Raw genomic sequence first — 23,873 nt, 5'->3', positions numbered from 1 at the left:
TTCAATAACTGTTGTAAAGTTTATCAACGTTTATGATGAGTATTTTTGTAAATTGATGTGCTCATTCACTGGAAGTTTTGGTGAGAATACATTTTCTGAACATCACGCGCCAATGTAAAATGGGGTTTATGGATATAAATATGAACTTTATCGAACAAAACATACATGTATTTTGTAACATTGAGTCCTGGGAGTGTCATCTGATGAAGATCATCAAAGGTTAGTGATTCATTTTAGCTGTATTTCTGGTTTTTGTGACGCCTCTCCTTGCTAGGAAAATGGCTGTGTGGTTGTTCTTGTCAAGGTGATGTCCTAACATAATCTAATGTTTTGCTTTCGCCGTAAAGCCTTTTTGAAATCGGACGCTGTGGTTAGATTAAGGAGAATCTTATCTTTAAAATGGTGTATAATACTTGTATGTTTGAGAAATTTGAATTATGAGATTTTTGTTGTTTTGAATTTGCCGCCCTGCTATTTCACTGGCTGTACCGCAGGTGGGACGCTAGCGTCCCACATAGCCCATACTAATTGTAACGTCCGCTTTGCAATATTACAACAACAAAGAAGTTACTGCAAACAACAAACACTGTTTTTTTCCCCTTGGACAGCATTGTGTAATTTATTGATGATCCCTAACTACCCCCGGCGATCGTCAATCCGAAGTCAAAACAAATTTGCCATGGTTGTACATCAGTCGGCTGAAGCTAATTGGCGAAACAACTTGGCAATATCTTCCCACCTGCAAACACACAAAAGAGACACCCCGAAACCAACTCACGTTTTAATTCAGTCATAGCATTTATTAATTTACCAAATCTAAAATGAGACCAAATCAGGAAGAGCAGTCACCCTTGACATTTGTATTAAGTGGTGGTCTTAAAAAAGTGGAGGTTCGTTGCAGGTGGACATTCGCTATAAGACAGGATTTCACAGCTGCACCTTTACTGATACCTGGCTTTGTGTCAGTGGGGACTGTGGGACTCGGACTAGTCTAGTGGTTCAGACAGTGGACCAGGAGATATCCGGAGACTGGTGTCAGACAGAGGGACGCATGACTAGACACGTCTCCAATAACACACACACTTTTGAACTTCGGTGAGTGACGTTTGATCTGCATTATATGTGATGTCATCAGTTCATTTTGATTAAATGTTTTATAACTTACTTAGATGCTGTATCTTCCATCCATTACTAATATGTTTATGTACCTGATCTGTAGTTACAATGTACAGCTAAGTTATTGCATCCTGGTAACCGAAGTAGTTATAGGGGACAATGGGCAACATACATATCGTCCCATTTCTGGGCAACAGTATAAAAAGGAAAAAAACTAAACACATTGATGAATACACACAGTACTGTACGTGATGAACGACTTACCATATACAGTAACAACAAGAGTGTTTAGGCGTGTTCAAGGTGTTTGCTAACTATCATTCTTCTCTGTCTCTTACATCATCACAGTATGGATGGGGGTAACTGGTTATCTACCACTAATAATGTTGTTGGTTGGAGGCTGGTGACTCATGTGGATCTTGGGGTCAGGTCTGACACAGGGAAAGCCAACCGATCTCCACAAACCACCGTCATACCTCTGATGCGGTAAATACTACTCTATACATACAGGACTACATAACCATGAGGTAAATACTACTCTATACATACAGGACTACATAACCATGAGGTAAATACTACTCTATACATGCAGGACTACATAACCATGAGGTAAATACTACTCTATACATACAGGACTACATAACCATGAGGTAAATACTACGCTATACATACAGGACTACATAACCATGAGGTAAATACTACCATATACATACAGGACTACATAACCATGTGGTAAATACTACTATATACTACATAACCATGAGGTAAATACTACTATATACTACATAACCATGAGGTAAATACTACTATGTACATACAGGACTACATAACCATGAGGTAAATACGACCATATACATACAGGACTACATAACCATTAATACCTGTATAACATAACCATTAATACTGGTATTCGTAATGTGAAAACTAGATATACCTATTAGAGGTTGATATTTATTTCAGTGTAAAAAAGTCATTTTATAAGTCTGTGTTGTATTCAGTCAATTAAAAAAGGTCTTAAGGGATTTGAAACACTGTAATAACAAAGTCTCTCTCCTCTCACACCCTCTCTCTCTCTGTCTCCCCTCTCTCTCTCTGTCTCCCCCCTCTCTGTCTCTGTCTCCCCCCTCTGTCTCCCCTCTCTCTCTGTCTCCCCTCTCTCTCTCCTCTCACACCCTCTCTCTCTCTGTCTCCCCTCTCTCTCTCCTCTCACACCCCCTCTCTCTCTGTCTCCCCTCTCTCTCTCTGTCTCCCCCCTCTCTGTCTGTCTCCCCCCCTCTGTCTCCCCTCTCTCTCTGTCTGCCCTCTCTCTCTGTCTGCCCTCTCTCTCTGTCTCCCCTCTCTCTCTGTCTCCCCTCTCTCTCCTTTCACACCCCTCTCTCTCTGTCTCCCCTCTCTCTCTCCTCTCACACCCCTCTCTCTCTGTCTCCCCTCTCTTCTCCTCTCACACCCCCCCTCTCTCTGTCTCCCCTCTCTCTCTGTCTCCCCCCTCTCTCTGTCTCTGTCTCCCCCCCTCTCTGTCTCCTGTCTCCCCCCTCTCTGTCTCCCCCCCTCTCTGTCTCTGTCTCCCCCCGCTCTCTGTCTCCCCCCTCTCTCTGTCTCCCCTCTCTCTCTCTCTGTCTCCCCCCTCTCTCTCTGTCTCCCCCCTCTCTCTGTCTCCCCCCCTCTCTGTCTCCCCCTGTCTCTCTGTCTCACGCCTCTCTCTGTCTCCCCCTCTCTGTCTCCCCCTCTCTCTCTGTCTCCCCCTCTCTCTGTCTCCCCCTCTCTCTGTCTCCCCCTCTCTCTGTCTCCCCCCTCTCGCTCTCTGTCTCCCCCCCTCTCTGTCTCCCCTCTCTCTCTGTCTCCCCATCTCTCTCTCTCCCCTCTCTCTCTGTCTCCCCCCTCTCTCTGTCTCCCCTCTCTCTCTGTCTCCCCCTCTCTCTCTGTCTCCCCTCTCTCTCTGTCTCCCCCCTCACTCTGTCTCCCCCCTCTCTGTCTCCCCCCTCTCTGTCTCCCCCTGTCTTTCTGTCTCCCCCCTCTCTCTGTCTCCCCCCTCTCTCTGTCTCCCCCCTCACTCTGTCTCCCCCCTCTCTGTCTCCCCCCTCTCTGTCTCCCCCTGTCTTTCTGTCTCCCCCCTCTCTCTGTCTCCCCCCTCTCTCTGTCTCCCCCCTCTCTCTCCCTCTTTCACTCTCTCCTCTCGCACCCCGCTCTCTCTGTCTCCCCCCTCTCTCTCCCTCTTTCACTCTCTCCTCTCGCACCCCCGCTCTCTCTGTCTCCCCCCTCTCTCTCCCTCTCTATCGCTCTGTCCTCTCACACCCCCTCCTCTCCCTCCACCATCTTTCCTCCTCTCTCCCACCCCCGCTCTGCCCTCTCACACCCCCTCTACCTCTGTCCCCCCCTTCTCTTTCTCTCTTTCTCTCTCTCCCCCCTCACTCTCCCCTCACTCTCCCTCCCCCTCTACTCCCCCCCCTCTCTCTCTCACAGTGTCCCAGTCAATTGTCGAAGAGATTTCAACATGTTGTCCTTTGACCCAGATGGGGATGCGGTCAGATGCAGATATGCAGTACCAACGGATGAGTGTGTCACATCTAGTAACCTTGCCGGTGTTAACTTCACTCTGCGATGGGTTAGTATCCAAATGACAGCAAAATAGACGGACTGACAGCAAAACAGATGGACTGACAGCAAAATAGACGGACTGACAGCAAAACAGATGGACTGATAGCAAAACAGATGGACTGATAGCAAAACAGATGGACTGACAGCAAAACAGATGGACTGACAGCAAAACAGATGGACTGATAGCAAAACAGATGGACTGACAGCAAAACAGATGGACTGACAGCAAAACAGATGGACAATAATGATGAAAGTAATTGAAAGGGAAAACCAGTTAAGAGTTATATTTGGTATATTGGGAGTTGGTCAGTTATTGTTGATTGTTGCGTGACAATAATGTGATTGCTATAATTTTCCAGGTTGAGCGTTCCAAGTTGGTGTATCAGTGAATACTGCCACCCAGTGGAGAGAAGTAGCTAGTGGAACAAGACAGGACCTGTAGGAAGAGAAGTACAACTTGTGTAGTTTATCGGTCTGGCTAGCTGTCAGCTGTGCGCTCAGCATGGGGATGTTTTTGTGAACCTCAGTAAAGAAAAGGAAAGTTATTTATCTGAAATGGCACCGCATAAAGGGGCAGTATGCAGTTCTAACAATAGCAAAGCCGTGACACCGCCACTGTTTCGGTAAACAGCTGAAGGGTAGGGTTGGAGAAATGTAGCCAATCTAAAAGTCATAGACAGAGCTTTGGATGCAAGGGCTCCATGATACCAAATGTATAGTTTTAACCATGCTTTGGGGATATACATTGTTTGTTTACATTTATGTTGTTCACAAACAATAGAGTAAAACAAGTTTATATTTTGGGTTCTGATGGTAAATGACAGTTGAACTAAGCCCCCGAGGCATTTATAAATTATATTCTTCAAGAATCAATGGGTTTATATAATCGATTTAAACGTTTTTTTTAAAAAGAAAAAAAAATGTGTATTGCTCCTTTAATCTTGTCTCCTTTAGGACTGCACCTTGTCGTTTTGGAGCAACACTAATACCACTGGAATATACGCAGTTCAGATGATGATGGAGGACTTCCCTACTCAGTCTATCTCTCTTTCCTATGCTAATAGTCCCTCAATCTAACAGGACCTCTGGCCATACACTCAGCAAACTGCCTGTTCAGTTTGCAATGACAGGTAAAGAAAGAAAGATCAAAAAGACTCTGTTTACACAGGCAGCCCAATTCAAATATTTTATTTAACTAATAGGTGTTTTGACCAATCAGATCAGCTCTGATAAATATCTGATGTGATAAGATCTGATGTGATTGGTCAAAAGACCAATTAGTGAGAAAAAAATATCAGAATTGTGCTGCCTGTGTAAACACAGCCTAATCAGTTTCTCTATATAGAAAGTAGGATAATGCCCATGCCTTGCTTGCAGTAGTTGAAGTAGTGAATTGGATGGTCATTGCATTTCATGCAGAGTAGCCAACCCTGTAGCATAGTGGTGTGGTTGTGGTACTCATTTCTACTGAAAAACATTGGTACCTAGCCATGTAGCCTGACATGTAGCCAGACATGTAGCCAGTCATGTAGCCAGTCATGTAGCCAGTCATGTAGCCTGACATGTAGCCAGACATGTAGCCAGTCATGTAGCCAGTCATGTAGCCAGTCATGTAGCCTGACATGTAGCCAGACATGTAGCCAGTCATGTAGCCAGTCATGTAGCCAGTCATGTAGCCAGACATGTATCCAGTCATGTATCCAGTCATGTATCCAGTCATGTAGCCAGACATGTAGCCAGTCATGTAGCCAGTCATGTAGCCAGTCATGTAGCAAGTCATGTAGCCAGTCATGTAGCCTGACATGTATCCAGTCATGTATCCAGTCATGTATCCAGTCATGTATCCAGTCATGTAGCCAGTCATGTAGCCAGTCATGTAGCCAGTCATGTAGCCTGACATGTATCCAGTCATGTATCCAGTCATGTATCCAGTCATGTAGCCAGTCATGTATCCAGTCATGTAGCCAGTCATGTAGCCAGTCATGTAGCCTGACATTTAGCCAGTCATGTAGCCAGTTATGTAGCCAGTCATAAATCCTGGCATGTAGCCAGTCATGTAGCCAGTCATGTAGCCTGACATGTAGCCAGTCATGTAGCCAGTGATGTAGCCTGACATGTAGCCAGTCATGTAGCCAGTCATGTATCCAGTCATGTATCCAGTCATGTAGCCAGTCATGTATCCAGCATGTAGCCAGTCATGTAGCCAGTCATGTAGCCTGACATTTAGCCAGTCATGTAGCCAGTTATGTAGCCAGTCATAAATCCTGGCATGTAGCCAGTCATGTAGCCAGTCATGTAGCCTGACATGTAGCCAGTCATGTAGCCAGTCATGTAGCCTGACATTTAGCCAGTCATGTAGCCAGTTATGTAGCCAGTCATAAATCATGGCATGTAGCCAGTCATGTAGCCAGTCATAAATCCTGGCATGTAGCCAGTCATGTAGCCAGTCATGTAGCCAGTCATGTAGCCTGACATGTAGCCTGACATGTAGCCAGTCATAAATCCTGGGGACAAATCTGTTTAGTCGACATTCCACTCCTTGTACTTCCTGTCATTGTGGAATGTTGGTTAAAGAGACTGGTACCATGTGTTGTATCTCAAAACACCATGGGTTGTCTTCCAGTCGACCCCGTGGTGCCGTCCTGTACGGAGGGGGTGTACATACCCATGTTCCTGTCTCCAACGCCAGCCCAGGGAGCACTGCTCTACGCCGCCGCAGACCATCCCCTGGAGATCAGTGTCAGAACACAGGCTACCCACTCCACGTAAGATTAAAGAAACGTGAAACCCTTCACTTGGCCAATAGCCCGACATGGGCTATTAGCTATTAGCCCAATAGCCTAAACCACGGCTGTCAAACTCACTTCCTGGAGTGCCAGGTGTGTGTGTCTCCAGGTATTTTCTCCTCCCTTGTACTTGATTGATATATTTAGGTCATTGCTTATTAGGACCTCCCCTCACCTGGTTTTCTAGGTCTTAATTGGACACAAATTGAAATGAAATAACAGAAACCAGCTGACACATGACCCTCCGGGAACTGAGTTTGACACCCCTGGACTAACGCATCATGACAGTCAGCGAAGCACTTTGTAAAAACGATTTGTCCCCACCGGGTGGAAAAACTGACTGTGTATCTAGACCTTAGAGACAATGATGACGTTAGTTTACACTACAGAATACTCAGACATGTGCAAAACTGATCTGTTTCCTGTTTCCTGTTCTGCACGTACAGTAAATAACTAAATACATTCATATGGGTAATTCATCCGCTTTATTCATTACTTTTTGTACCTACAACGTTCAGTACATTCCACTGGGCAACATTTTCATAGTACAAAGGGATTGTGCAAGGCGTAAAAAAATTAACCATAAACCTTTATCATATTCTGTCAACGTGATTTATTTCAAAACTTTTCTTTAACAATGTCAGTTACAAAGGTTGGACTATTCGTGTGTTGCTCAATTGACCTAACTCTAGTTAAAACATTGACTCCTTATAACGCACAATGTTGAAGAAAAGTTTCAAATTAAATCACACTGACAGATGATAATACAGTTTATGGTTATTTTTATACTTTGCACATTGTCTTTTTGCACTATGAAAATGTGACTCATTGTCTTTTTGCACTATGAAAATGTGACTCATTGTCTTTTTGCACTATGAAAATGTGACTCATTGTCTTTTTGCACTATGAAAATGTGTCCCATTGTCTTTTCGTCCCCCCGTGCGTAAGTGCTTCAGAGCTGTTGATGAGTGGACCTGGCAACATCAGAGAGACCACCACTAGCCCAGGAGAGTACCTTCTAAGATGGACGCCTACTGATGATGAGGAGGGAGGATACTATCCTGTGTGCTTCATTGCTCAGGGAGTGCTCGGCAGGTCAGCCTGCCGCTAGTGAAACTTAGATCACAACAGAATGTGTTCTCAAAGACATACCGGATTAAATAAAGGCTAAATTAAAAACTATAAAAACTTCAACTTGAAACTTGTTTAACCAGACATTTCTGTAGTCTACTATTAAGACTATTGGATGTGAATGCCTTTAGTTGATTGGGTAATATGATTGGAGAGCAGCGACAGCAGACAGGAAGAAGTTATCACTGTCTTTAACCACTACATTGGTTTGTTTTATTTTGTAACTCTTTATTGAAATGCTGTGTAAACAGCGCATCAGTTGTTGTCACTTCTGTTGATGTCAGTTCCAGGTATCACTCTGAGCTGCGCTGTGTGATCGTCAGCGTTAACTCAAGTGGTGGGTAAAATATAAATACAACATGTTCTCCTGAGATTATTCAGCCCCTTTCTGGTGTTCTGGTAGTTTCACTGCTACAGAGAGATGGTAGTTAGATGCTAGTTGATAAGCATGTTAGAGAGAGAGACAAATCTCCCAATCGACCAATCAATCAATAACCAACAATCAATCAATCAACCAATCAATCAATCAACCAATCAATCAATCAATCAACCAAACAATCAATAAATCAACCAATCAACCAAACAATCAATCAATCAACCAAACAATCAATCAATCAATCAACCAATCAATCAATCAATCAATCAATCAACCAATCAATCAATCAATCAACCAATCAATCAATCAATCAACCAACCAACCAATCTACCAATCAATCAATCAATCAACCAAACAATCAATCAATAACAAATCAACCAATCAATCAATCAACCAATCAATCAATCAATCAATCAACCAATCAATCAATCAATCAATCAACCAAACAATCAATCAATAACAAATCAACCAATCAATCAATCAACCAATCAATCAATCAACCAATCAATCAATCAATCAATCAATCAATCAATCAATCAATCAATCAATCTCTGTTTGTGTGTCTTTGTGCTACAGCCATCACAACCACACCGATTACAACTACATTTCCAACTACCACCCAACCAACTAGGGACTTCACAACATTCAGTACAAATCCAACCACCGATCTCACAACCAAAAATATGGACAATACAACAATGAGTAATGGGCCTAGTAAGTACAGTATTAACTTTTGTTCAAACTTCAAATAATAATGTGTGTGTGTGTGTTTATAACAGCCCATTGTGTATCCACAGGATACACGGTTGGTCTGAGGATGAAACTCTCCTCTCTGACATCATTAACAGATGATCACATCAGAGAAATGGTCTTAGAGAAGGTCAGTGTTGCTCTTTCAGATCAGACAGGTTCATCATACTCAACCGGCACCAGGGTTCTCCTCAGCTCTACCTGATAATCACGTCTACCACCGTGTCTGTCTGTTCTGCTTCCAGCTCCGTGAGGAACTGACCAGACGAGGGCAGTCAGGGAATGTCACACTACGCCTGAGAGCCAGTCAAGAGATCAGCCCCTGAAGGGGTTTCTTGTACTCAGTTGTCTTATGTTCCTGGCCCTGATTCTGCAGACAGTGGTTCTTTTGAAGAAGATGGGTTTACTTGACTGTATATGGTTGTCTTTTACAAATCTCTGGTGGACAGACGCATGTGCCACAGTGGAGGCTGCTGAGGGGAGGCTCATAATAATGTCTGGAATGGAGTAAATTAAATGGTATCGAACACATAAATGTGTTTGATACTATTCCATTCACTCCATTTCGGCCATTATTATATGCCGTCCTCCCCTCAACAGCCTCCATTGATGTTACATACATGGTATGGTGTGAGATTTTAGTTCTGGGTTGTCAAGATTAGTTTTGTTTTTACTTACCTAAGTTGAATGCTCTGGCTGTAAGTCGCTCTTGATATCTGTTGATTAGTTATATTAGTTATTAATTCAAATGTGTGTGAGTGTCTCTATAAGTATTGTTCTTGTCAGTACTTATTTTGTTATGAATATGTTGTACTGAACAAAAATATAAACGCAACATGTAAAGTGTTGGGCCCATGTTTCCATACTCACAAAATGCTTTGTTTCTTACAAATATCTCGCTCAGAAAGGTGGGTGGAATTATGAGGGAATTAAGTCCAGGTCAGAATACGTCGTATCTTCAGCCACATCTTCATGTATTTGAACTCCGCCCCAAACGAATAGCGAGCGACTTTATTCTCATTCTTAAATTCAGGTCAGAATATGTGTAGAGAGAAACGTGCATCAAAGGGAATTACATTCCATTTACACGTGCTTAACTCAGGTCAGAATTCCACCTCACATGTTCGAGGGATACTACACTGTGTAGTATAGTATTCTACAGTATACTACAAAATAGTAAGTACTATAATATTCTGTAGTATTTATGTGGGTTGTTCAGCTGTCTAAGCTGCTGCCTCTGGAACATACTGTATACCACTAGGCTCACTGCTATTTAAACAACTCTCTGTAGATGGGGTGGCAGGTAGCCTAGTGGTTAGAGTGTAGAGGTGGTAGGTAGTCTAGTGGTTAGAGTGTAGAGGTGGCAGGTAGCCTAGTGGTTAGAGTGTAGAGGTGGTAGGTAGCCTAGTGGTTAGAGTGTAGAGGAGGTAGGTAGCCTAGTGGTTAGAGTGGGGAGGCAGGTAGCCTAGTGGTTAGAGTGTAGAGGCGGCAGGTAGCCTAGTGGTTAGAGTGTACAGGAGGTAGGTAGCCTAGTGGTTAGAGTGGGGAGGCAGGTAGCCTAGTGGTTAGAGTGTAGAGGCGGCAGGTAGCCTAGTGGTTAGAGTGTAGAGGAGGCAGGTAGCCTAGTGGTTAGAGTGTAGAGGTGGCAGGTAGCCTAGTGGTTAGAGTGTAGAGGTGGTAGGTAGCCTAGTGGTTAGAGTGTAGAGGAGGTAGGTAGCCTAGTGGTTAGAGTGGGGAGGCAGGTAGCCTAGTGGTTAGAGTGTAGAGGTGGCAGGTAGAGTAGTGGTTAGAGTGCAGAGGAGGTAGGTAGCCTAGTGGTTAGAGTGGGGAGGCAGGTAGCCTAGTGGTTAGAGTGTAGAGGTGGCAGGTAGCCTAGTGGTTAGAGTGTAGAGGAGGTAGGTAGCCTAGTGGTTAGAGTGTAGAGGTGGCAGGTAGAGTAGTGGTTAGAGTGTAGAGGTGGCAGGTACCCTAGTGGTTAGAGTGTAGAGGTGGCAGGTAGCCTAGTGGTTAGAGTGTAGAGGTGGCAGGTAGCCTAGTGGTTAGAGTGTAGAGGTGGCAGGTACCCTAGTGGTTAGAGTGTAGAGGTGGCAGGTAGCCTAGTGGTTAGAGTGTAGAGGTGGCAGGTAGAGTAGTGGTTAGAGTGTAGAGGTGGCAGGTACCCTAGTGGTTAGAGTGTAGAGGTGGCAGGTAGCCTAGTGGTTAGAGTGGAGAGGTGGCAGGTAGCCTAGTGGTTAGAGTGTAGAGGTGGCAGGTACCCTAGTGGTTAGAGTGTAGAGGTGGCAGGTAGCCTAGTGGTTAGAGTGGAGAGCGGCAGGTAGCCTAGTGGTTAGAGCGTAGAGGTGGCAGGTACCCAAGTGGTTAGAGTGTAGGGGGGGCAGGTAGCCTAGTGGTTAGAGTGTAGAGGTGGCAGTGTAGCCTAGTGGTTAGAGTGTAGGGGGGGCAGGTACCCTAGTGGTTAGAGTGTAGAGGTGGCAGGTAGCCTAGTGGTTAGAGTGGAGAGGTGGCAGGTAGCCTAGTGGTTAGAGCGTAGAGGTGGCAGGTACCCAAGTGGTTAGAGTGTAGGGGGGGCAGGTAGCCTAGTGGTTAGAGTGTAGAGGTGGCAGTGTAGCCTAGTGGTTAGAGTGTAGGGGGGGCAGGGTAGCCTAGTGGTTAGAGTGTTGGACTAGTATCCGAAAGGTTGCAAGATCGAATTCCTGAGCTGACAAGGTAAAAAATCTGTCATTCTGCCCCTAAAAAAGACAGTTAACCCACTGTTCCCCGGTAGGCTGTCATTGACAATAAGAACTTGCTGTTAACTGACTTGCCTTGTTAAATACAACAGATGTGCCCTCTGTCTCACAATAGCAACAAACTGGGATCTTTTCTTTGTTTGTTTACATAATGAATCGAATCAAATCAAATGTTATTTGTCACATGCTTGGTAAACAACAGGTGTAGACTAACAGTGAAATGCTGACTTACGGGTCCTTCCCAACAACGCAGCATAAGCATGGTGTCAATAGCGACAATTGTTTCATCTTTTGTTTAAGAAATGAAAAGAGAGATCATCAAATCCTTTGCATGTTTTATTTTTATTTTCTTGATTATTTTTTCAACAATCAACTCACATGGTCATATTTTACATCTTTGCAATAAAACATGAATACAATAGTTTTGCTTAGGATTTCATAGATCCAAAAATATTTGACCCTTTTTTGGGGGGGGATACGTATGTTGAACCGGTTGTTGGAGTGTGTGTGTGTGTGTTTGTGTGTGTGTGTGTGTGTGTGAGATCGAGACGGCTTAACACACACGCTAACAGTACATCTCACGTTCGACTTTCCTTCTATTCACTTCTTCCCTCCTTCTTTCCCTCCCTCTCTCTCTCTCTCTCTCTCTCTGGGCTACAGACTCAAGATATTGCTTACAGCTGTGAGGTTGTACAACTTAATTAATTAATCACACGTGATTTCATCGTCTTTAAATACAAACATCGATGCACAAATAATCCCACAGGATAAAAAAAAAATGGTCCGAAAAAAGAACAACGGTCATGTGACAGGAAATAATCATCACGCTAATAAATGATGATATGTGTTTGGTGGGAATACAAAAACCAAATGTTTGACAATTAATCCATTTTTTTGTTTCTTTTTTTCTTTAAATAATTGACAAATGTGAGTGAGCGAAGGTTTCCTTTTTACGTTTTCAATCTCATTCAGTTTTAACTCCCTGTCCGGTCCGTACGTCTGTCCGTCGTTGCCTGAAACCAAGATTATATGTACATAGTTGACAAAAACAATCAGCAAATATACAAAGGACATCTTGTGGATATCTGGCAAAACACATCTTCATCCTCATCATCACCTCTACCATCATCTTCACAGTCATCATCATCAACATCATTACCATCATCATCATCGTCATTATTACACATTATTGTACATACAGAAAGTCATTCGTAAATGAAAGGTGATTAGGCGTGGTCTGAGTGGTGACTGGGACTGTGATCTCTCCCTGCCTGTCAATCAGAGACAGGAAACAGAACAGTATTTACAAAACTCATATTCACCCTTCTGGGAGTTGAAATCAAATTCTACAAAAACACAGTAAATTAAACAAATAAAATAAACGTAAAGAAATTAAATGAAAACAAAAAACAAAATAATATAAACATTGTTTTAAATATTAACTTACAGAATAAACCCGATTTGGGTTTAAGCCAACAACGCTTTCTTCAACAGGAAGTACTGCTTCAGACAGGTTTAATACAGTTTTAAACCAGTTCAATCTAGTCTAGACCAGTTCAACCCACTTTATACCAGTTTCATCTTTCTGTGGTAGTCTGGACCCCATCTCCTATAATTTAAAACCCCCTGAAAACAAAATAAACCTAACTAAATAAACCTAACTAAATAAACTTAACTAAATAAACGTAACTAATTAAACCTAACTAAATAAACTTAACTAAATAAACCTAACTAAATAAACCTAACTAAATAAACCTAACTAAATAAACTTAACTAAATAAACGTAACTAATTAAACCTAATTAAATAACTAAAGCAACAAAACAAGTATTTAGTCCTGTGAAGCGATAAGCGTTTTGTCCAGTGACAGTGACTGTTCTCACACATCATAAGTCCTATAGGTTCCGACCCAGTCAACGTCTAGTAGCAGATTGGATCTTCTTCTTATTTGAACTTAGTTTATTATTATTAGGATTCCTTCAGGGTGTCGCGTGGCTGTAGTAAAAGGGTTGAAATGGCAGCGCACGTGAGCGTGCGCGTACACACAAATGGAAGATGTCTTACAGTAGCTGGGCTCTCTTCCTTTTCAAGTGACATCATCACAGGAAGAAGAGTTGGAAGGGTTTTCCCACCTCTCCTTTTTTATTCTCTCTTTCTTCATTCCTTTCTGTAATTGTTGCTTCCTGGTCGTACAGCGTGACCTTTCAACACGCCTCCTCTCTTCCAATTTCTTCTATTTAAGTCCTCCTCCTCCTTCTCTCTCTCTTTTTCTCCTTCTCTTTTCATCCTCTCCTCCTCCTCTTCATCCTCCTCTTCATCAACTTCATCCTCCAATTCATCCCCCTCCTCCTCATCATCCTCCTCTTCATCCTCCTCCTCATCCTCCTCTTCATCCTCCTCATCATCCTCCTCATCCCCCTCCTCTCCACCTCTTCATCCTCATCTTCATCATCTTCATCCTCCAATTCATCCCCTTCTCCTCCTCGTCATCCTCCTCCTCTTCATCCTCCTCCTCCTCTTCATCCCCCTCATCCTCCTCTCCTCCTCCTCATCCTCCTCCTGATCTACCTCTCATCTTCATCCTCCTCTCCTCCTTCTCATCCTCCTCCTCTTCATCCTCCTCTCCTCCTCTTCATCCTCCTCTCCATTCTCCTCCTCTTCATCCTCCTCTCCTCCTCCTCATCCTCCTCCTGATCTACCTCTCATCTTCATCCTCCTCTCCTCCTTCTCATCCTCCTCCTCTTCCTCCTCCTCTCCTCCTCTTCCTCCTCCTCTCCTCCTCTTCATCCTCCTCTCCTCAGTACCTGTTCTGGTGTTCGTAGTGCCAGCGGTTGAAGTCGATGTTGAAAGCTACGATGCTGCCAGACGCCATACCAGTGATCAGAGTCCTGCAGACAGACAGACAGACAGACAGACAGACAGACAGACAGACAGACAGACAGACAGACAGACAGACAGACAGACAGACAGACAGACAGACAGACAGACAGACAGACAGACAGAGATGGTGAAAGAGAGAGAGAACATCAGAAAGAGCGTTATATACACTGAGCTCCTTCCATGACAGACTGACTAAGTGAATCAGAGGTGAAACCTATGATCTCCTATTGATGTCACCTGTTAAATCCACACCTCCCCTCCCCACACACCCTTCCTCACGGCCTACCCACCTCTGGTCGTGAGAGAGGTCCATGGCGCGGATGCCAGCGTCACAGCCTGGGTAGATGTAGAGCTGTTTGAAGTCACAGGCCTGCCACACCTCCACCACCCCGTTGTCTCCTCCAGTCACCAGGTTCTGACCGTCACTACTCAACAGGATCGCCTGGAGGGGGGGGAGAGGGGTGGGGAAGGGGGAGGTGAGTGGAGGAGGGTGTAGGAGAGGGGGGAGGGAGCAGGGAGGAAGAAGACGGAGGGAGAGGGAAAGAATGTGGAGAGGGGAGAGAAAGCGAGAAAGAGAGGTATAAACCAGCAGCAAACATGGCTTAGTGTGTGTATGTGTGTATCTTGTTAAGTTCATGTTTTAAGTATCCCTATATTTCTGTTATTACGGGGCTGTCACTCAGTCAAGAGTGAGCCTACGCAGGAAGTCTTGTGGTTGATGGACCGAGCCGAGAGTGGAATGGCTACCTTGTAGTGTGTTCATACGGTATAGTAAACGTTGTTCAACTGGAACCTTGTCGTTGTGTCATTTCAAGTTAACATTGGTAGCAGAGGATGGCTAATAACTACAATGTGCCACCTCGCTACGACGAGAAGAGGTCGTACGAATGTTGGAAAAATGGACTTGGAATCTGGACAAGGTTACTAATCTGGAAGTGAAAAAGCAAGCACTTGCAGTGGTATTATCGCTCGAAGGAAGAGCGAGAGATACAGCACTGGAAATATCCCTGGAGGATTTGAACAATGATGATGGTATGGGAACTTTGATCAGAGCACTGGATTCTGTATTTCTTAAAGAAGAGAAAGGCCGTGCCTACGAGGCATATTCAAACTTTGACAATGTTACGAGAGATATTTCGATTGCAATGACGGACTACGTCATTGATTTCGAACAGATGCGCAAGTACGACATGGTTCTCCCAGATGCAGTGTTAGCTTTCAAGTTGCTAGATACTGCCTGTCTAGATGGTAGGGAGAAACAGTTGGCTTTGACTGCTTGTACTGTACTGACTTTTGCATCAATGAAGTGAGTGACTCAGCATATTACACTGAGCAGCAGAGAAAAGGCGCCAACAAGTCACCTTCTCAAGACAACCAGAAGAGGACGCCATTTCCTGGCACAAATCCACTGGACAAATATGGAAGGAGATCAAAATGTGCTATTCGTCAAAGCACCACTGGGTTAAAGACTGTCCTCATAAAAATGAACAAGTTAAACTAACAGAGGAAAATGTAAACACAGAGATAGAGCAGTGTAACATTACACTGTTTTCAAATGAATCTGCTTCTGATTCTGAGATTTTTATAGTTGAATCTTTAGGATCTGCTGTGATTGATACTGCATGTACACGGACAGTGTGTGGTGCAAAATGGCTTGATAGCCATGTCAGTGAACTAAATATGAAAGAAGTACAAAATATGATTGACACACCAAGCAACAGAGCTTTCACATTTGGAGATGGGAGAACCGTCCATTCTACCAAGAGAGTTAAGATACCAGTAAACATTGGTCAGACTAAGTGTCACATTGAAACAGAGGTGGTCCCTACAGATATCTCCTTACTATTAAGCAAAGCTTCCCGCCAGAAGGCAGGGGCTGTAATAGACATAAAAAATGACAAGGCAGTGATGTTTAAACAACCAGTGACTCTTGAACTTACTACCTCAGGCCACTATTGTGTAAACATTTTAGACAAAGACATCACACAGAGTCCATGCAAAAATGAGATTCTGACGGACACAGAGCACATGGCGATTCTGACAGTCAAAGAGAACATGGAGATTCTGACAGACACAGAGAACATGGAGATTCTGACAGTCACAGAGAACATGGAGATTCTGACAGTCACAGAGAACATGGAGATTCTGACAGTCACAGAGAACATGGAGATTCTGACAGTCACAGAGAACATGGAGATTCTGACGGACACAGAGAACATGGAGATTCTGACAGTCACAGAGAACATGGAGATTCTGACAGACACAGAGAACATGGAGATTCTGACAGTCACAGAGAACATGGAGATTCTGACAGTCACAGAGAACATGGAGATTCTGACAGACACAGAGAACATGGAGATTCTGACAGTCACAGAGAACATGGAGATTCTGACGGACACAGAGAACATGGAGATTCTGACAGTCACAGAGAACATGGAGATTCTGACAGTCACAGAGAACATGGAGATTCTGACAGTCACAGAGAACATGGAGATTCTGACGGACACAGAGAACATGGAGATTCTGACAGTCACAGAGAACATGGAGATTCTGACAGTCACAGAGAACATGGAGATTCTGACAGTCACAGAGCACATGGAGATTCTGACAGTCACAGAGAACATGGAGATTCTGACAGACACAGAGCACATGGAGATTCTGACAGTCACAGAGAACATGGAGATTCTGACAGTCACAGAGCACATGGAGATTCTGACAGTCACAGAGCACATGGAGATTCTGACAGTCACAGAGCACATGGAGATTCTGACGGACACAGAGAACATGGAGATTCTGACAGTCACAGAGCACATGGAGATTCTGACAGACACAGAGAACATGGAGATTCTGACAGTCACAGAGAACATGGAGATTCTGACAGTCACAGAGAACATGGAGATTCTGACAGTCACAGAGCACATGGAGATTCTGACAGTCACAGAGAACATGGAGATTCTGACAGACACAGAGCACATGGAGATTCTGACAGACACAGAGCACATGGAGATTCTGACAGTCACAGAGAACATGGAGATTCTGACAGTCACAGAGCACATGGAGATTCTGACGGACACAGAGAACATGGAGATTCTGACAGTCACAGAGAACATGGAGATTCTGACAGACACAGAGAACATGGAGATTCTGACAGTCACAGAGAACATGGAGATTCTGACAGTCACAGAGAACATGGAGATTCTGACAGTCACAGAGAACATGGAGATTCTGACAGACACAGAGAACATGGAGATTCTGACAGTCACAGAGAACATGGAGATTCTGACAGTCACAGAGAACATGGAGATTCTGACAGACACAGAGAACATGGAGATTCTGACAGTCACAGAGAACATGGAGATTCTGACGGACACAGAGAACATGGAGATTCTGACAGTCACAGAGAACATGGAGATTCTGACAGTCACAGAGAACATGGAGATTCTGACAGTCACAGAGAACATGGAGATTCTGACGGACACAGAGAACATGGAGATTCTGACAGTCACAGAGAACATGGAGATTCTGACAGTCACAGAGAACATGGAGATTCTGACAGACACAGAGCACATGGAGATTCTGACAGTCACAGAGAACATGGAGATTCTGACAGACACAGAGCACATGGAGATTCTGACAGTCACAGAGAACATGGAGATTCTGACAGTCACAGAGCACATGGAGATTCTGACAGTCACAGAGCACATGGAGATTCTGACAGTCACAGAGCACATGGAGATTCTGACGGACACAGAGAACATGGAGATTCTGACAGTCACAGAGCACATGGAGATTCTGACAGACACAGAGAACATGGAGATTCTGACAGTCACAGAGAACATGGAGATTCTGACAGTCACAGAGAACATGGAGATTCTGACAGTCACAGAGCACATGGAGATTCTGACAGTCACAGAGAACATGGAGATTCTGACAGACACAGAGCACATGGAGATTCTGACAGACACAGAGCACATGGAGATTCTGACAGTCACAGAGAACATGGAGATTCTGACAGTCACAGAGCACATGGAGATTCTGACGGACACAGAGAACATGGAGATTCTGACAGTCACAGAGAACATGGAGATTCTGACAGACACAGAGAACATGGAGATTCTGACAGTCACAGAGAACATGGAGATTCTGACAGTCACAGAGAACATGGAGATTCTGACAGTCACAGAGCACATGGAGATTCTGACAGTCAAAGAGAACATGGAGATTCTGACAGACACAGAGCACATGGAGATTCTGACAGTCACAGAGAACATGGAGATTCTGACGGACACAGAGAACATGGAGATTCTGACAGTCACAGAGAACATGGAGATTCTGACAGTCACAGAGAACATGGAGATTCTGACAGACACAGAGAACATGGAGATTCTGATGGACACAGAGCACATGGAGATTCTGACGGACACAGAGCACATGGAGATTCTGACGGACACAGAGCACATGGAGATTCTGCCGGACACAGAGAACATGGAGATTCTGATGGACACAGAGCACATGGAGATTCTGACGGACACAGAGCACATGGAGATTCTGACGGACACAGAGCACATGGAGATTCTGCCGGACACAGAGAACATGGAGATTCTGATGGACACAGAGCACATGGAGATTCTGACGGACACAGAGCACATGGAGATTCTGACGGACACAGAGCACATGGAGATTCTGACGGACACAGAGAACATGAACACAAAAGAAAAACACAAAGTATTGTTAAAGCTTCACAAACAGTTTGGACATGCTACAGTTGACAGACTTCAGAAGTTACTCAGCAGTTCAGGGAATAATGATGATGAGAGTATTTCCATTCTACAGCAGATAGTTAACAGTTGTGAGACATGTCATAAATACAGTAAACCAAAGCCCAGAACAGCTGTTGGTTTGCCACTGGCTTCCAAGTACAATGAAACAGTAGCTGTAGATCTACATGAGTTAGCACCAAGTGTGTGGTACCTTCACATAATCCACCACTTCACACGCTTCAGCGCTGGAAGCATTGTGAATACAAATAAACCCAGTGACATCGTCAGGCACTTCATTCATTCCTGGGTAAGTGTGCAAGGCCCTCCCCAGAAATTGTACAGTGACAATGGAGGAGAATTCAATAATAATGAAATAAGAGAAATGGCAGAGAACTTCAACATGGAAGTAAAGACAACTGCTGCATACAGTCCATGGAGCAATGGACTTCTGGAGAGACACAATCAAACATTCACAGAGATCATGCTGAAAGTGAAGCAAGACAATGGATGTGCCCGGAACACAGCCCTTGGGCTTTGATGGCAAAGAACTCAATGCACAATGTTCATGGTTACAGCCCATAGCAACTAGTGTTGGGGCAGAACCCTAATCTTCCCTCTGTACTGGTTGACAAGCCACCAGCACTAGAAGGGGCCAGTGTGAGTGCATGGGGGTGGGACAGCACCTTTCAGCACTACATGCAGCGAGAAAAGCGTTCACTGAAGCAGAGTGTTCAGAGAGAATTCGCAGGGCTCTGCGTAAACGGCTACGACCCACCGATGAGAAGTACGAAACTGGAGACAAAGTGTACTACAAACGAGTTGACTGTCAAGAGTGGAAGGGACCGGGAGTAGTCATTGGCCAAGATGGTGTGGCGATATTTGTGAGGTACGAAGGCATCATTGTCAGGGTGCATCACTCCAGATTGCAGAAAGTAAATGATCAACAAGATAGAGGGGCTGTTGCTGAGAATCAGTCTCCTAATGAAAATGACAAAAAGGACACAGTAACAGACACAAACCTACCAGATGTCACATCCAATGATATGGACATTGAAACTGACACAGGAAATGAAGCAGAGACCTTTAACCATGACACAGATAATACTGTTGAGGGTTCAAATGAGGAAAACATTCAACAACAGACACATGTGTTAAGACAACATGGTTGTTCCAATCTGAAAACGGGACAAACTGTTAAATACATGGACAGAGAAAGTGGTATTCCACATACAGCAACCGTCATTGGATGAGCAGGAAAAGCCAAAGGAAAACACCAGAACTGGTCCAACTTGCAGTACTCTGAACCAGCTACAGTTCCTGCTCCAACAGGGTCAGCTGACCTGTCACTTGTAGATCATCTCAGAATTGAACCAATGGAAAATCGAGAAAAACAGAATGACATTCAAAATGATGATGTACTTGAAACAAAGGACGTGTCATTTGACTCAGCTAAACTAGATGAGCTCAGTAATTGGAGGAAAAAAATTTAGCATTTGAGGAAGTCAAAGGCATTGGCCAAAAATGTGTCTCAACAAGGTGGGTGTGTAACCTTAAAGAATCCTTAACTGGAATAGTGCCTAAAGCACGTCTAGTGGCTAGAGGTTTAGAGGAGCTGGCTGCTAAACAACTCACACACGACTCATCTAGTGGCTAGAGGTTTAGAGGAGCTGGCTGCTAAACAACTCACAAACGACTCATCTAGTGGCTAGAGGTTTAGAGGAGCTGGCTGCTAAACAACTCCCAAACGACTCATCTAGTGGCTAGAGGTTTAGAGGAGCTGGCTGCTAAACAACTCACAAACGACTCATCTAGTGGCTAGATGTTTAGAGGAGCTGGCTGCTAAACAACTCACAAACGACTCATCTAGTGGCTAGAGGTTTAGAGGAGCTGGCTGCTAAACAACTCACAAACGACTCATCTAGTGGCTAGAGGTTTAGAGGAGCTGGCTGCTAAACAACTCACAAACGACTCATCTAGTGGCTAGAGGTTTAGAGGAGCTGGCTGCTAAACAACTCACAAACGACTCATCTAGTGGCTAGAGGTTTAGAGGAGCTGGCTGCTAAACAACTCACAAACGACTCATCTAGTGGCTAGATGTTTAGAGGAGCTGGCTGCTAAACAACTCACAAACGACTCATCTAGTGGCTAGAGGTTTAGAGGAGCTGGCTGCTAAACAACTCACATACGACTCATCTATTGGCTAGATGTTTAGAGGAGCTGGCTGCTAAACAACTCACAAACGACTCATCTAGTGGCTAGATGTTTAGAGGAGCTGGCTGCTAAACAACTCACAAACGACTCATCTGGTGGCTAGAGGTTTAGAGGAGCTGGCTGCTAAACAACTCCCAAACGACTCATCTAGTGGCTAGAGGTTTAGAGGAGCTGGCTGCTAAACAACTCACAAACGACTCATCTAGTGGCTAGATGTTTAGAGGAGCTGGCTGCTAAACAACTCACAAACGACTCATCTAGTGGCTAGAGGTTTAGAGGAGCTGGCTGCTAAACAACTCACAAACGACTCATCTAGTGGCTAGATGTTTAGAGGAGCTGGCTGCTAAACAACTCACAAACGACTCATCTAGTGGCTAGAGGTTTAGAGGAGCTGGCTGCTAAACAACTCACAAACGACTCATCTAGTGGCTAGAGGTTTAGAGGAGCTGGCTGCTAAACAACTCCCAAACGACTCACCGACATGCGCTTCAGAGTCACTCAGATTGCTGATGTCAGTGATCTGCCAGAAAAAATGGAAAACTTAATTCCATAGACATCAAATCTGTATTTTAGCAGGGAACAGAGCTGTCAAGGGACATTCACATCCGACCTCTGCCTGAAGCTAAGGGTGAAGGAACACTGTGGAAACTACAAAAGTGTGTGTATGGACTGGCAGATGAATCACTCTACTGGTACAACAAAGTCAAAGCAACAATGCTGAATACAGGTGGAAAACTGTCACAAGTGGATCCTGCAGTCTTCTTATTGGCTTGATCAAGACTGCAGTGTGACTGGAGTACTTGCCTGTCATGTTGATGACTTTATCTGGGGTGGCTCACAGACCTTTGCTACAACTGTCATTCCACACCTCAAAGCTGTTTTCCAGGTCGACCACAAAGGAACAGCTTGCTGACTGTCTGACTGAAAAAGGAGCATCCGGTCTTGTGCTCCTACAGGCTCTCCTCCTACAGGCTCTCCTCCTACAGGCTCTCCTCCTACAGGCTCTCCTCCTACAGGCTCTCCTCCTACTGGCTCTCCTCCTACAGGCTCTCCTCCTACAGGCTCTCCTCCTACAGGCTCTCCTCCTACTGGCTCTCCTCCTACAGGCTCTCCTCCTACTGGCTCTCCTCCTACAGGCTCTCCTCCTACAGGCTCTCCTCCTACTGGCTCTCCTCCTACAGGCTCTCCTCCTACTGGCTCTCCTCCTACAGGCTCTCCTCCTACAGGCTCTCCTCCTACAGGCTCTCCTCCTACAGGCTCTCCTCCTACTGGCTCTCCTCCTACAGGCTCTCCTCCTACTGGCTCTCCTCCTACTGGCTCTCCTCCTACAGGCTCTCCTCCTACAGGCTCTCCTCCTACTGGCTCTCCTCCTACTGGCTCTCCTCCTACAGGCTCTCCTCCTACTGGCTCTCCTCCTACAGGCTCTCCTCCTACAGGCTCTCCTCCTACAGGCTCTCCTCCTACAGACTCTCCTCCTACAGGCTCTCCTCCTACTGGCTCTCCTCCTATAGGCTCTCCTCCTACTGGCTCTCCTCCTACAGGCTCTCCTCCTACAGGCTCTCCTCCTACAGGCTCTCCTCCTACAGGCTCTCCTCCTACTGGCTCTCCTCCTACAGGCTCTTCTCCTACTCGCTCTCCTCCTACAGGCTCTCCTCCTACTGGCTCTCCTCCTACTGGCTCTCCTCCTACAGGCTCTCCTCCTACAGGCTCTCCTCCTACAGGCTCTCCTCCTACTGGCTCTCCTCCTACAGGCTCTCCTCCTACAGGCTCTCCTCCTACAGGCTCTCCTCCTACAGGCTCTCCTCCTACTCGCTCTCCTCCTACAGGCTCTCCTCCTACTGGCTCTCCTCCTACTGGCTCTCCTCCTACAGGCTCTCCTCCTACAGGCTCTCCTCCTACTGGCTCTCCTCCTACTGGCTCTCCTCCTACTGGCTCTCCTCCTACAGGCTCTCCTCCTACAGGCTCTCCTCCTACAGGCTCTCCTCCTACTGGCTCTCCTCCTACTGGCTCTCCTCCTACTGGCTCTCCTCCTACAGGCTCTCCTCCTACTGGCTCTCCTCCTACTGGCTCTCCTCCTACAGGCCTACTGGCTCTCCTCCTACAGGCTCTCCTCCTACAGGCTCTCCTCCTACAGGCTCTCCTCCTACAGGCTCTCCTCCTACTGGCTCTCCTCCTACAGGCTCTCCTCCTACAGGCTCTCCTCCTACAGGCTCTCCTCCTACAGGCTCTCCTCCTACAGGCTCTCCTCCTACAGGCTCTCCTCCTACAGGCTCTCCTCCTACTGGCTGTCCTCCTACAGGCTCTCCTCCTACAGGCTCTCCTCCTACAGGCTCTCCTCCTACAGGCTCTCCTCCTACAGGCTCTCCTCCTACAGGCTCTCCTCCTACAGGCTCTCCTCCTACAGGCTCTCCTCCTACTGGCTCTCCTCCTACAGGCTCTCCTCCTATAGGCTCTCCTCCTACTGGCTCTCCTCCTATAGGCTCTCAGTAATGGAAAGTGGCAGCTTGAGTAATACAAATAAAAACTGTCACACAACCCAT

General features: G+C 45.3%; 2 protein-coding genes across 3 annotated transcripts in view; one reads left to right on the top strand and one right to left on the bottom strand.

Moving 5' to 3' along the window:
- Positions 1-422: 422 nt before the first annotated feature.
- Positions 423-10,165, top strand: LOC106563843 (uncharacterized). 2 transcript variants are annotated; one of them, XM_014129744.2, is made up of 10 exons: positions 423-1,095; positions 1,465-1,602; positions 3,577-3,718; positions 4,666-4,841; positions 6,335-6,476; positions 7,446-7,592; positions 7,913-7,965; positions 8,581-8,718; positions 8,802-8,884; positions 9,000-10,165. In XM_014129744.2, the coding sequence occupies exons 4-10, from the start codon at positions 4,766-4,768 to the stop codon at positions 9,078-9,080; spliced, it is 720 nt and encodes a 239-aa protein (XP_013985219.1). In that variant the 5' UTR covers positions 423-1,095; positions 1,465-1,602; positions 3,577-3,718; positions 4,666-4,765; the 3' UTR covers positions 9,081-10,165. The 2 variants fall into 2 exon arrangements, with proteins under 2 accessions (XP_013985219.1, XP_045546165.1); XM_045690209.1 differs by lacking the exon at positions 423-1,095 and having other exon boundaries at positions 1,134-1,602.
- A 3,934-nt stretch (positions 10,166-14,099) lies between these two features.
- The window catches only part of nbeaa (neurobeachin a), a 337,495-nt gene continuing 327,721 nt past the window's right edge, over positions 14,100-23,873 (bottom strand). The window contains 2 exon segments of the mRNA XM_045690201.1: positions 14,100-14,370; positions 14,653-14,804. Of these exon segments, the coding sequence (XP_045546157.1) occupies positions 14,280-14,370; positions 14,653-14,804 (243 nt within the window). The 3' untranslated portion in view covers positions 14,100-14,279.

This window comes from Salmo salar, chromosome ssa11, assembly GCF_905237065.1.
Source record: "Salmo salar chromosome ssa11, Ssal_v3.1, whole genome shotgun sequence".
Classification (NCBI taxonomy): Eukaryota; Metazoa; Chordata; class Actinopteri; order Salmoniformes; family Salmonidae; genus Salmo; species Salmo salar.
Note: the sequence above shows the minus strand (reverse complement) of the source record. Positions and strands in the feature narration are given on the sequence as shown.